This window comes from Acyrthosiphon pisum, chromosome A1 (genome assembly GCF_005508785.2).
Source record: "Acyrthosiphon pisum isolate AL4f chromosome A1, pea_aphid_22Mar2018_4r6ur, whole genome shotgun sequence".
NCBI lineage: Eukaryota > Metazoa > Arthropoda > Insecta > Hemiptera > Aphididae > Acyrthosiphon > Acyrthosiphon pisum.
Genome location: NC_042494.1, coordinates 105966124 through 105980551, shown reverse-complemented (window position 1 = coordinate 105980551; position 14428 = coordinate 105966124). Strand labels below are relative to the sequence as shown.

The 14428-nt window shown below is 27.8% G+C and overlaps 1 protein-coding gene across 7 annotated transcripts in view; it reads right to left on the bottom strand.

Annotated features, from left to right (window-relative positions):
- The window catches only part of LOC100161209 (potassium voltage-gated channel subfamily KQT member 1), a 263780-nt gene that overhangs the window by 30128 nt on the left and 219224 nt on the right, over positions 1 to 14428 (bottom strand). For all 7 annotated transcript variants that reach the window (XM_029487960.1, XM_016803745.2, XM_029487961.1 and 4 more), the window contains one exon: positions 8559 to 8649. In XM_029487960.1, coding sequence (XP_029343820.1) covers positions 8559 to 8649 — 91 coding nt within the window. The remainder of the gene's footprint in view (positions 1 to 8558; positions 8650 to 14428) is intronic.

Here is a 14428-nt window from a genome sequence, read left to right as displayed (position 1 = left end):
GTATAATACTTTACAAATTTATGTTCCTATCAGCCTTGTGCATATAATATTATGCAAACGTGACCCTCATACGTATTCTACGAAACCAAACGACAATGCGTATTGCTTTGGTATAATTACAGTTTATAACCAACGCAATTTTCCCGTTATTGGACTGTGCAATCGGATCGATTTCGTTCAATGTAAATATATTTTTTGAATCAATCTTAGTATTGATTATATTTCATAATATGCACAGTGCACCCCATCCACATGAGACGGCAGAGCGTTGCAAACGTTTGCTTATGTATAATAGACGAGCGTTAGAAAGAGAGAGAGAGACGTATATAGACAGATTATCATTATTCATAACATTACCTGAAGATGGCGGTAGAGCAACCGCGTAGGTTCTAGGTATCCGTCGGTCGTACATTATCTCTCCCAAGACTTTTATACTCACTTTAAAAAGAAGAAAAAATAAAAAAACACATGAAAAATGTGAGGAAATATTCACGTTCATAAATCAAAACTGAAAAACTCGCCTTCGCTAGTGTATGGTTCGCATAATTTGCAATGTGGTTTTGTGTGCGTGTGTAAATGCACGGGTTGTTCATGCATGGTTTCCGCATATGAAAGCTAAAGCGATCCTGCTTTTACCACTTACCAGCGCATCCATCGAGTCTACCACACGCATACCGCGTTCTTATACATTTATATATATAAACCGGGCTATTCAACGACCATGTTCACATTCTATTTTGTCCTTTAATGGAGCATTTATTCAGATTCTGATTTTTGGAATTTTTTAAAAACGCATAAATAATAGATCGTTCGTTTTGAACATTTTGATGTAGATACTTAAATCGAAATCCAAATGAGTATGATTTCCGAGTTATTTGACTGTACTGTAATGTGTAGGTCAGTAGTCCACAATTAATATACGCTTAGAATTATACAATATACATATATGAACTATAATGGTTGTATATAAAACATACAATGGATGTAGTATTTAGTGCAATTATTATAACTTACATAGTTTATGTGAATTTCAAACATCAAAATTCGAATAAAATATACATAATAAAATGACAACATGGGAATGAGCACGCTTGGAGAATCAACCAGTACAGATAGGTAGATATGCACAAACTGCCCGAAAACCCTTCTGACAGATGTAACAATTTCTCACGTGCCTTTTTTTTGCTCCTAAGTTCTCTGTTTGAAAGTCTGTGCATATAATATTATCGTGTACCTATATAGTGTCGAACACTGAACCTGAACAGGCGATTCACTTAATCTGTGGATATATATATAATATACTGCAGAGTGATTACTATTAGTTATTTGTTCCTTTGAATAATGATTTTATTCAAGTTCTGATTTTCAAAATCTTCAAACATAGGTATTTAAAAACCAAATTTTGAAATTCATGAGATTTTTGTACTACCTACTTAAAGAGTTTCCTGTAGTGATACAATCTCCTGTTTTTCAAATAGAACCCCCTTTTTTACTGTAGGTACATTATTTAATGAATATTTTTTTTGAAAATATTGATGAAAATCGAAACGAGTACATAGTTTCTTAGTTATTTATATAATATGTTCATACTACCTAATGATAGGTAAATAGTCTTTAAAAATGGTTTTACAAAAATATAACATGGATGTAATATTGGATCTAGTACCTATTTCCTATATTTGGACCATTTTTCAAAATAATAAATGTTCATAGATTAATAATACTAAAATGTTTAAATCACCATAGCCCCATACCTTTCAAACTTATTGTCAAGAAACATAGAACACAACATTAAATTACTCAAAAACTACTCGTTTGAATTTTGATTTTGAAACGTAATAATTTTACAGAGTAAAATTACTCATTGGCTGCCGGCGGGTATTCTCATTTTAAAAACATAAGTCCACAAGTCAATTTTTAAGTAGATAGTACAGAACATCTTAAGTATTTAAAAATAAAGTGGTCTTTTAAGTATATTTAAAATTTCCAAATTGATCCAAATTTCTATTTTGATTAACTGCATTATTGAAATAGAGTTTAATAGAGTGAGCATGCTTAGTGCCAGTTGTACCGGAGTTTAATTGACCGAATTTGCTTGTTTAAATATCTATTATCAGCTGATTAAGCGTAATCGAAATTTAACCGTAGACGGTATAACTGGCCCTTAGTGAATCACCATGTATACGTTATGTACTTATATATGCGTATTTCCATTTAAAAATGGGACGATCCTAATTGGCTCGATATTTAAAATGTTTGAATACATCAATAACATTTAATTAATTTCGTGGGCTCAGTTGGGTATTTCTCCTGTATCATCATTCGGACCGTTTCCAATTAGTAGTTTCTAACCTTTCCTATCAGACTGCTGCTATAATTTTTAATCGTCAACGTTTCTACACACTGATATATAACTAATGTATACGTATAGAGTATAGTTATATCCCTTTGTTTCTACGAAATATTTCTTAACTCTTAATTAGTTATATAATATATCCATGTCTGCAACGCTTATTAGTTATTAAAACGCGTCGATTTGGGCTTAAATCCGTTATGACAGTGTTGCTGGTAGATCTGATGAATAAATTCAGTCGCACTTAAACCAAACGGCCGCGTGGATTAAGACTGGAAGATTACAATTTACAACGAATCAGAATAAACGCATTCAACTGAACTTCATGCTCAATTGCAACGTAATTTCATCTCTTTGACTGAAAAAGAACTTTACATTTCTATATACTCGAACCCATCTCCAAAGTATTTTATAGGTGTGACATTTAAAAAAATATCGTCCGTACCAAACTAAATTGAAAGACTGTCGACAATTCACCTTCACCTTCTTCATAATGTCTTAAAATGTTTGATCATCCTAAATTGAGTAAATCTAGTGAAGAACCAACGTTTCACAATCATCTCTATAATACAATTATATTTATCTACTGTAAACGACAAAGTCACAAAAGCCACGTTTAAAAATTTCAATCTAAGCTAATCTACCAATTCCTGAAAATAATATCCTTCGTTGTCTTAAATGAAATTGCCAGAGATTTATTAAGTAAAAAAAAAAAAAATCCTGAGGTACTGTTGATGAATGGTTCTTTTTTCTGTCCGAATCCGTTTATATTTATTAACAGTTGTTATGGGATTTTGAATAAATTGTAATAAACTTTTAAAGAGTGCGATTGTACATTTATCTAAATAGCTTTCGTTACCAATTACATTTATATTTTAATTTGTTTGAATATTTGACATATTAAATAAAAATGCAAATAATTCTAAGAATGTATAAGAATTATAACAATAGAATTTACATATATTTTTAATTACAGATTTATCACATCATGTATAGATGCTTGCTCTAATAATGTATAAAACTGTTCAATTATAATTATTTTAAAAATATAAAATGTATTCGTGAAAAAACTGTATACGAGTCCACTGACTACATCTATCATATTACGCTATGAAAATATTCATAATATTTTACTGGAAATCGATTTGGAATCAAATATTTCAGCAACATGCGTATGAGTCAAACTGAATGAAAGCAAAAAATTGTATTTTTTTTATAAAAAATCATGCCCAATAATTATTCTTGAGTGATTCGAATGCATGGTGTGAACAAACGGTTCTAAGTGGCGTGTAAAAGCTCTTAAAAGTGCACAGCAATAACACAAATAAATCACTTAAATATAAGAACTGGGAATAACACAATGTATTTTCTTTATAATGGTATATATTATATACGTATATCTCCAGAGAAAAGTAATTTTGCACTGTAATGTATCTTAATGCCTTAATAGACATTTCATACGAATGGAAAAATCTTGAAACGTAGTATTTTAGTTATTGCCTACGTGCTATGTCTTACATACAATAAACTATATAAAGTATAAACCATGTTATAATAATTTTATTTATTATTATTTTCAATACTTGTCATAGCGTTTAAAAAATATTAATTGTTAATTATGTTCAACTTATCAGAATGCAACATAGTTGTTCTATAATTTATCTCAATTACAGTACTTACAATATAATATACCTAATGGCTAATACCTACATTATATTATTTATATTCCCATAATATCACATAATTTAAGCAAATATTATGTTTGCAACTAATAATATAATATAATTCCTTATAATATATGAGGTTACTTATCTACACTGCTAAAGATTGCACCTATATGACTATAACCAAATACACAGAATTCGTTTTAATGAATTGCTTCTTTAACCTCAAAAAATATTTTATTTTAGATTTGGAGTGAGAGTTTTAAATTAAGGCATCAATTCATCAGTTGGCCCTACATTATATTATGTTATCGTATTATTTCAGTTACGACCTGTAGATTGTTGGATCCTATAATATTATCATTAGCTAGTATAATAGACAGTCGAATTTTATTTTATAAACTAAACGATTAAACGATGACATGCTAATTGCATAATAGTAACTTAAAACGTTACCAACGCCCCAAGCCTGCCACAGCTGTTTTGCTAAATCACTTTGAACGTGGGACAGTGAAAAGAGCTTTTAAAAGTCTACGACATTACATACAACGGAATCTAAGTTTTTACAAGCCAACGTTAAAAAACGAACTCACTGGTAAACTTAATTGCGTCTAAAAAAAAAGCAATCATAAAGTCTTCAGAAACGCCCTTTCCTGTGGCTGTCATGTCGAAACGACATAACCTTTCATATTTTTTTTACCTTTATGACATACAATGTTGTCCATTTTTTTCTCAGGGAGATCCGTCAAATACACATGTTTAAATTCTAGTTATTCAAGTATTATTAAAAAAAAATTAATTATTTTATGACTAAGTACTAAATATATATGATATAAGTACAGTACGTATATAGGTATATTAGCACGTGATTCAAATTGATTAAAATGTTATTCGTTTGTACCATTATAAATATTTATTGTAACAAAAATAACGATAATTTCAAGTGGATTATAAAAAATTAGTTTGGTTTACATAAATGTTATCGATAAAATAAAATAAAATAAAATAAAATTAGAAGTAACCAATAGTAGAGCATGACGTTATATGTATTGATTTACTATTCTTGGCGTTATTATAAATATTTAAAATTGATGGATCACCGATTCAAAATTTTAGTTGACATTCGACTTTTCATAAAATTAATTTTGCTAAAATCAACTTATATGGAACCTTAATAAATAATAATATACTTGGATTAAAATGGTGCGCTTAGGCAAATGAATATCACGTAATTGACATTTATACACAATATTGACATTACACATCATTCATGACTTGTACAGCAGCGGGAGCTTAGAATTCAGATATTATAACCTAAATATAGTAGTCTGTCAAGCAAACACTATTTTTTTGTTGAAAAGAATTCTTATAATATGCATTGAATAATATATTAAAAATCAATTATTGAGAAAATATTATGGCCAAAACGAATGCATTATACAATAATATAATTCTGGTGTATTAGTCAATTATAGGTTTATAAATTATTTAAATGTAATAAAATATATGGAAATAATAATGAAAAAATGTTTATAGATTCTCGTAATTTTTAGTTATGTTTGACTATATTAATTTACTAAAATGTATTCTATGGTTAAGAAATGTATATCACGAAATATAAATAGAACAAAATGTGATGTATATTATGTTTTGAATAATATTTCAAATATTTTTTATCTCTCTATGAATATTTTTGAAAATATAAATACTAAGTTACATGGCATATTAGTAAGTTTCAAATGAAATTTGTCAGAAAATCAGTACGCCGAATGTACATTTTTATTTGGCACTAAAAATTTATTTCAATAGAAAACTCAAATCGATTGCTTTCCTAAATATTTGGCTAACAAATTATAAAATGGTTTCAAATATTATAATATTAAATAAAACAAATATCAGATTTATTAATTTGAATTTATTGTAAATTTGAGTTATACGTATATAAATATAATATAATATATTATATTATGTTTATCAATAAAGATAATATTGCACGTTATTGTGCTCGATGTACGTTGATAAAATTGTTTGTTCTTCGGCCAATAAGCTAGAAAATTTAATATAGAAGTTTTCTAATTAGTTTTTCTTACATTAGTTATAACAAAGTTTCTAATGACATGATAATGCAGTTAATATTATATTATAATAGATAGATAAACAATAGCTTATACGCAGAATTTACCAATACTTCAATAATTGACAAATATTTTTACGTATAGATAATTTGCTATGTCTGTAGCCTGTAGCCTGTAAACCTAAAGTAACGAAATTGAGTTCGGTTTTTTTTTAATTTGAAGTTATAACTTTAATCTCTATTAAGGGGCTATTAAAAATTATATTTTTACTTTTCCCTAGTACGACATTTTAGATCATTTAATAATTTTGAAACTTGTTCTCATTTGTGGAGTATCATTAAACATTATACAATGTTGAAGGTACAAACGAATAAAATGTGAAAAAAACTTAAAATCAAAGACTTTAACAATACAAAAAAAAAAAGTTGAAATGAATATTTTAAACACTTCAATCGGATGAACTGCGTAGTCGGATACAAATCTTAAAATCAGAATATTAAAATTCGGCTACGTCGGAAAAGTATGTTGTTTTCAATAAATGTCACATATGTGCTTGGATTTTTTTAATAAAAATGTATTCAAACGTATCATGCTAGTCATTTTGACAGACACCGATATCCAGTATTAGAGGATATTTAATAAAAATGAAATTTAAAGTAAAATATTCGAAGAAAACTAAACTTGTCAATGATGATAAAATAAGATAATATTATATAATATTTTTTCCAGACTATGATGAGACCGATAGACCGTATTGATTATTTAAAAAAAAATTAATATTATAAAGTAATACAATAAATAATTATTATAATTTATATGTTTTAATATCAAATATGTTGTATTGTCTTATTTTCTTCCTTTAGTTTTATTTTATATTTTAAACGTTATTGTTTATAAAATGTTTATACCGAAAATGTATAGGTACTCAATTTATACTGATATAAATAATTATCAGAAGACTTCCGATATGAAAATAAAACGATGAAAAAATGTCTGTAATTTAATTTCATCTCTAAATGACTCCCTCGTAGACGGGTACCTTTATTATTACTTAGGTAAGGACTAAGGAAGGTATTAGGACTTTTCGCCTCTTTTATATAACCCTCGAGACATGTCGTCCGCGACTTGTGCAGTTATTTTCGTACAGTCGGCAGATTTTATATACTACTGAGAATCAATGATACTCAATACACACACACCCACACACACACACACACATACATACGGTATGTTAAAATGCATGATATAAAATTATTAGAAAAATGTGTAGGAAAATTTTCCTTTTGGAAAATAAGAAAAAACTAAATAAAATTGCAAATCAGCTCCGTTCGATAGATCACACGTATGTAAATAATACATAATATTGGATGGGAAAGTTTACATTATCAGACGTAATTTACATATTCTTTCAGACCGTTTCATACATAATATATATTATATTACCTATATATTATACTGTTAATTTCGATTTAAAGAACAATGCGCGCGTGTGTGTGTCTATTTATAATATATAATTTTTTGAAACATGAATGAATACTCAAGTGCAAAATTTTTAATTACGACGTAAAAAATAAAAAGTGCCAGTTGAAAACAATTGAGAGAATACTGTATACATCATACTATATATGTAACTATTTATAATTAAAACAAAAAAAAATTATTAAATATGAAAATACACAACATATTGTGCAGATTGTCACACTCCAAATGAAAATTTGCTATACATATAGTCCAACTGTTTTGGACAATTTATAAAACTACAATGAGAAAAAAAATTATCCATATGTATCGTTTTTGTAAAAATTCTTTAATGATTACCAAAGAAAAAATCAATGTAAAAAAAAATTAAATAATTTTCATGTTTTCATAAATCATAATATTTAAAAATTTTTTTTATAAGCCTACGAATGACTGCAGTGCTAACCTAACGAATGCCGACGGATTTTCAACTAAAATACTTTAGAGGGCAATGAAATTATGTAATTGTCGGTGGTGTTTTAAATTTTTTTCTCACAGTCCTAAAAGGATTCAATTTCTTCATGCAATATACGTCATACTTCTTATCTAACCACAAATAATCTATGTATATTGTATATAATATATTATATGGTTTGAGAATTAGTTTTTGTGTTCGCTGTTTATTTTTTTTTTTACTACGAATTTCTTTAGGACACTAATGGCAAATGTTGTAAATTAGTTATGTTGTATAATGTTTTCGTGTGTGCGTTAGTTACTAAATTGTGAAGTTTTACGCAAGCTAATAATAATATTCACAACACGTATGATGGCCTATGTTAAACCAACCATAAATTACTCGCATATAATATAGAAATATATTTTTTGATTTATAATCTCGCGAAATAGCCTAAATTGAAACGATATTATACATTTTTCGACTTATATAAATATATAATTATCGGGTTCTATATTATTAAAAAGTTCAACATATTCAATTAATATACGTACCATCCAAAATAGCGTCTCGTTCGCAAACCCGGAATACTCGTCGATCGTCGATAGTACGCTGAAAATCAGGCACACCAAAACGACCATGAACCTGCGAAGAACAAAACAAATCGTTAGTTTTCATACTATTATATGCATATTGCGATCTCGATACGCGAATAAGAATCGAGTAGTTATAAAGCTTTTTTTTTCCTCAGAACATAACGTTTTTGCTCTTCAAAAGTATACACAAGACATATCTGTGGAAAAAATATTATTAATATCTTCGCAGGACAAAATGTACGACAACTTGGGATATAATAATATACTGGAAGTATATTATTATAACGTGCACATACCAATAAGTACGCGTATTTATCGGACGGATTCGTCGAGCAGATGATTCGATTCATATTTTTTACGTAGGCTCTGCACATTCGATTACCTACCTACACGAACGTTGTAATATTATTATACGAATATTATAATAATTCGGTCGATATCGGCACGAAATTTTAAAACAAACAAACCCATGGTTCTGATTTTTGTGCATAACGAGTTTTTAAGTAAACACTTTACGCGGGCGGCGATTATATTAAAATAGAGTTTATTTTTGATCGTGTTTGTTTGCAGGTTGTTGTCGCAAAATGCTGATTGAAATTCATAATGGTGGTATATACACTTTAACGGTGGTTAGGTTAACTTTAACGTGATTTTCACCGTTTATCATTGTGTTTGATTACAGACTATTCGCGTGTTGCGTCATCGAAAAATAAAAATTGTCGACATGATTGTAATAATATTATAATATTATCGGTAGGTATTTATATGTGAGCACTTCGTTTGTACTATATAAGTATTATAAACGGGCAACGGCTAAAGCGCTTACGTAAGATCTCCCACCCTTCACGTTGTGATTTTCAATTTTTTTCTTATAAATAAAAATATATATTTTCATGCTAACTTTGGTAATTTGCATGATTTGATTTAAGTGTAAAATCAAAAACGAAGGGGACGGCTGTTGACACGTCTTGTCCTTTTTCCCCCTCCACACATACAAAATATATCCAATAAAAAACAAACACAAAATTATAGTGTCCACTAGAAACAAAAATATTTAAAATGAATGTAAATTTGATTGTTGCAAGTTTGCAACCGATTTTTTTTATAAACGATTTCCTGTATAAAATTGTATTAATATACAAATAAAAAAAAACTTTTATAATATAGGAATGTTATAAAAATTAAATGCCTATAAACAAGATAGCCGTAACAATTAAACAGAAACATAAATTAATAATTATGATATAACAGTTAAACTGAATTATATAGGTAGTTCTTTTTTTATAATAATAAGTGAATTTCGATTGACATTGGAAGTTTTATTTATAAAAAAATGTTTGTATGCGTGTAGGCTGCGTTAGTATTTTACTAAATCGTCTCGTTAGCCGGAAGAATGTGTAGCACACGTCTTCTCTCTCTGCACTATCTCTATTTATTTATTTATATATATTATATCGTTACAAATGGCTAAAAATTTCAAGAGTTCACCAGTACGGAATTTAACAAAGTCTGACGCGCGTTCCAACCTCACCACGATAAAACGTCTACCTCGAACGAGTAGATCACCGTCCGCCATCGACGTCCTTAGAAAATTTGTCACCCACATTTCGGGCTGGTGTATTATATTATTATTTCAGAGAGGGCAACGAGCGTGGTCGGCGTGGTTCGGCGAAATCATCACTGCCTAAATTTGCATAAACGTATCCACCCAAAGAGCACCAGATACGTTTGACGATATAATATTATTATCATGACCATAGTGTCATATTATATTATCATATCCCGGTATAAATACGTCACAATATTATCATCTGCCGCACCGCTAGTCGCCACCACAGAGAGCATTCGATTATGATGAGTGGCAATAGGCGGAGATTTAGTTGAATTGTAGGAGACGGGAGAGGCTTAATTTGTTTTGAACAAAGTTTAGGTAACAACCATAGATTAGGCAAATAAATTCGAATAACCACTCTACCCACTCAGATAAATTTTTAAATATTTTGTGTCGTTTATCATAAATATTCCTAATAAATTGTCCAATATAAAACAGTACATTATCACTTCCAATTAATAATACTAAAAATTAAGATCTAATAATATTTATATCTAATGGCAGCAAAAAGTTTTAAATATGTGTGTAACATTTTGATTTCTATTGGATATATTCAATACATTTAATATTTTTATTTTTGGGATTAAGCCGGTTAGAACAGTACTAAAACCGGAAATGTCGCTCTGTTGTTCAGCTGGTAAGAGTGTACACTGTACTTAGTGATTAAGTAGGTAACTGTAATAACTATAATATATGTGATAAATTTGAATTCAATGATTAGGACGAAAAATGATTTTGAAAGAATACTGTCTGTTTGTTTATATTTACAAGGATATGTTATTATATTATATTTACATTGCTGTTGCGGTAAATCATTTTTATATTAACAATAAATATTTTGAAAATGTAATTGTGTAAAGTAGATAATGATCCACATAATAGTAAACATTTTTAAATAATATTTTTTGAACAACAACAAAATATCTAAAATTGTTATTTTTTATTTCTTCTTCTTCTTGGGTATTATCGGCCACTAGGACCATCCCGTCAAACAACCAATCCTCCATGACTCTCTGTCAGCTGCTTTTGTTTTCTCTGTCAATACTACGTGTAGTAGTGGGTTCTGACTACGCCATGCGTGACCCGCCCATTGTAATCTCCTACTCTGGATTATGTTTAATATGTTTGGCTTCTGAAAGAGTTCTTCTAGTTCTTTGTTTTTCCTTATTCTCCATCCCTCAGTTTCCTCGTCTTTTTATTTTTTATTTAAATATCTTATTTTGTAAAAAAAATAAACCAAAAATGTGTAGTAAAATTGTGCATCATATGTTTATTGAAGATAATATTTAAGTTCCTGTAAAAAAAATATGAGAAACCTCGTACCAAAGTTTCAAGACTGGTAAGGTATTCATATTTAAAATGTTTTACATTTTTAACTAAAAAATAATTTGAATATTTTTGCAATTTTGACAAATTTTGTCGAAATTTAAACTTCAAACACTTATAAACCAAAAAACTATGTATTTCAATATTTTTTACCATGCATACAGTTTTTTTTACAATTAATGTGTATTTTACAATATAAATTTTACAGAAAAAAGGGTGTACGTAGATGTCAAGTGTACCTTGTCATTAAGTCACTGTAATGTAGGTATCTATGTGTTAAATTTGAATTCAACGGTAAATCAATAAATCATTGACGAAAAACGATTCAGAGCCAAGATGGTCTATCAGCCTTTATTACTACTTAGTAATAGGTAAGTACACAGGTCCGAGTGTTAATTTTTTACGAAAACATTGCATTTGAAAATGTCACTGTTTGTATAAAATATATATAGTTTGTCCAAATTTTAAGTTAATTTGTTTAAATAAAAAACAACAGTCTTCATTTATTTTAAGATTTACTGTTGACAATATGAACTATTGAACAACTTATGAAAAACCTTTTATTAAATATTCAATCCTTAGCTACAAATATGAAATTTTTTTTATATTTTTAACTACAAAATAATTTGCAATAGTTTTTGAATTACGACAAAATAACAAACATTTTTTGTGGATAAATCGTCAAACCTAAAAATAGGAAATTATTTAGGGGGTTATAGTGGCTATTAGCCCCATCCCGCCTCCTGGAAAATAAATTTGAAACGCTTCCGAATCTATTTGTATTATTATTGTAAGGTGGTATTGGTGTGTAGACATTTATTCTTTGTTTATAGTCATTATATTCCTTGGATTCACTCAGATAAGATTGTAAATATGATTTGTTATATACACTTTGACTAACTGAACTGCTAGTTAATGCCCCGTATAAATACATAAAGTTACATTATATTATGATATGATCTGCAACTTGTAAGCTTTAAACACATATATTATAATATCATTTCGTCGAAAAATTAACAATGATTGCCATAAAGACGAGACTGGTTTTGTTATTGTTGATGATTATTCAAATTAAGTAAGTTTGAAAACAAATTTACTTCAAAACATTTTCAGTTGAGGAGTTATAGGAATGTTGGTTAACTTTGTAGTTTCATAACAATAAACCACTGCGAAAAATACCAAAACAAGTTAGGATTTCTTATATTTTAAAACTAACTGATATAATTTTCTAAAAAGAATTTTCAAGTGTAATAAAATTAATTCTGATTAAAAAAAGTACAAAAATAAAACTGATGAAATTCTTTTTAGAAATTATTAAGCTGCATATTCATGTATTAAAAATAGTAAATATATATTTATTCTTAACCTCAAAACCTTTAACCTATCAAAACATAGGTGAGTTACAATTCTCACTCATAGACCGTAGTCAATACTCTAATACTGATAGTTAGATAGTTGTATCACATATTATTGTACACTTTGTTTCATTTTAATAATGATATAAAACAAATAATTTGAATTTTATAAAATAAAAAAATTCGTCAATTTATTGTAGTTACTTTTTGATAGGAGATTCTGTGTTAAGAGTCTTTTGAAGATTGTATTTTTAAAATTGTTCAGTAGTATTATTTTATTAGTTAAAATGTGCCAATGTGCATTCAAAAAAAAAAAAACACTAAATATTGTGTAAAAAGTTTTAACATTAATTACATCAACGCTTTTTTACTAACAAAATCAATTTTGTTATTTTTTGCAATTAAAAAATATAATAACATTATTATTATTGTTTTTAATAGATTATTATGTAAAATACATGTCAAATAGTATTTGAAATTTATTACAAAATAAATAATAAAATGATATGAATCTATTATAATCATCTTAAATATAAAGCACTTTAGAAAATAAACCTATTTCGTATACCGCGATGTATCACATTTATAATAAATTATACGCTGCTGTGAGAAAATCGTGTCGTGAAATCAGTATCATTTGTTACACGGCGTATCGAATAGGCAATATAAGTCCATTGTCGTGTAGAACATCTAAAAATGGCCAATATCAGCTATAATAATATTATTATTTATAAAATATTTTATAATCTTTTTGTGGTATCTCATAAAATACATACTATATATTTTTTTTTATTGATTATTCTTCAAGAAGATAATGGTATACTAGTATAATACAATATAATATTATTATGTTATAATATATTGTATAAACTATATATACATTTTTTTAAACACGCCTATAATATTATTTTATCTTTGATTATTTTTCAAAAACATACATTTTCGGATGACCAAGGTGTTGGAAAATTGGAATTCGTAAGAGTGGGCTGAACCGAGAAATGTTTCAGTGCATTCGAAATGATCTGTATAATATATACTTATTAGTTATTATATAATATTAAACATACACACTTTGATAGGATAATTACATTTTTAATTAAAAAATCAATGTAATTCTCGAACATCGTTTACGTCGACATTGATAACGACCAAAATTATTTAAACCTAAAATTTAAACGGAAATAGACATATCTAATATATATGTAATAATATTATGGCGTGTTATATAAATACTGTTGTGTCAGCTATTACTGGACGCAGTTGAACGAGAGCTATCGTACTTACATATTTATTTACATTAAAATTGTAACATATCATAAATAAATTACGAATACAATAAATAATACAAATAAAGATAATTTGTTTTTATGACGAGCATATAATATTATAATCTATTTGTCTTGAGATCTTTTGATATTTTTTACACACTCGACTTGATACTTTTATTTGATATGGGTATATCGCAGCATGTCACGGGGGTTAAAAAAATAATAAAAAATAAACTAGTAAAAAATAAATCCTCATCCACCACGGAC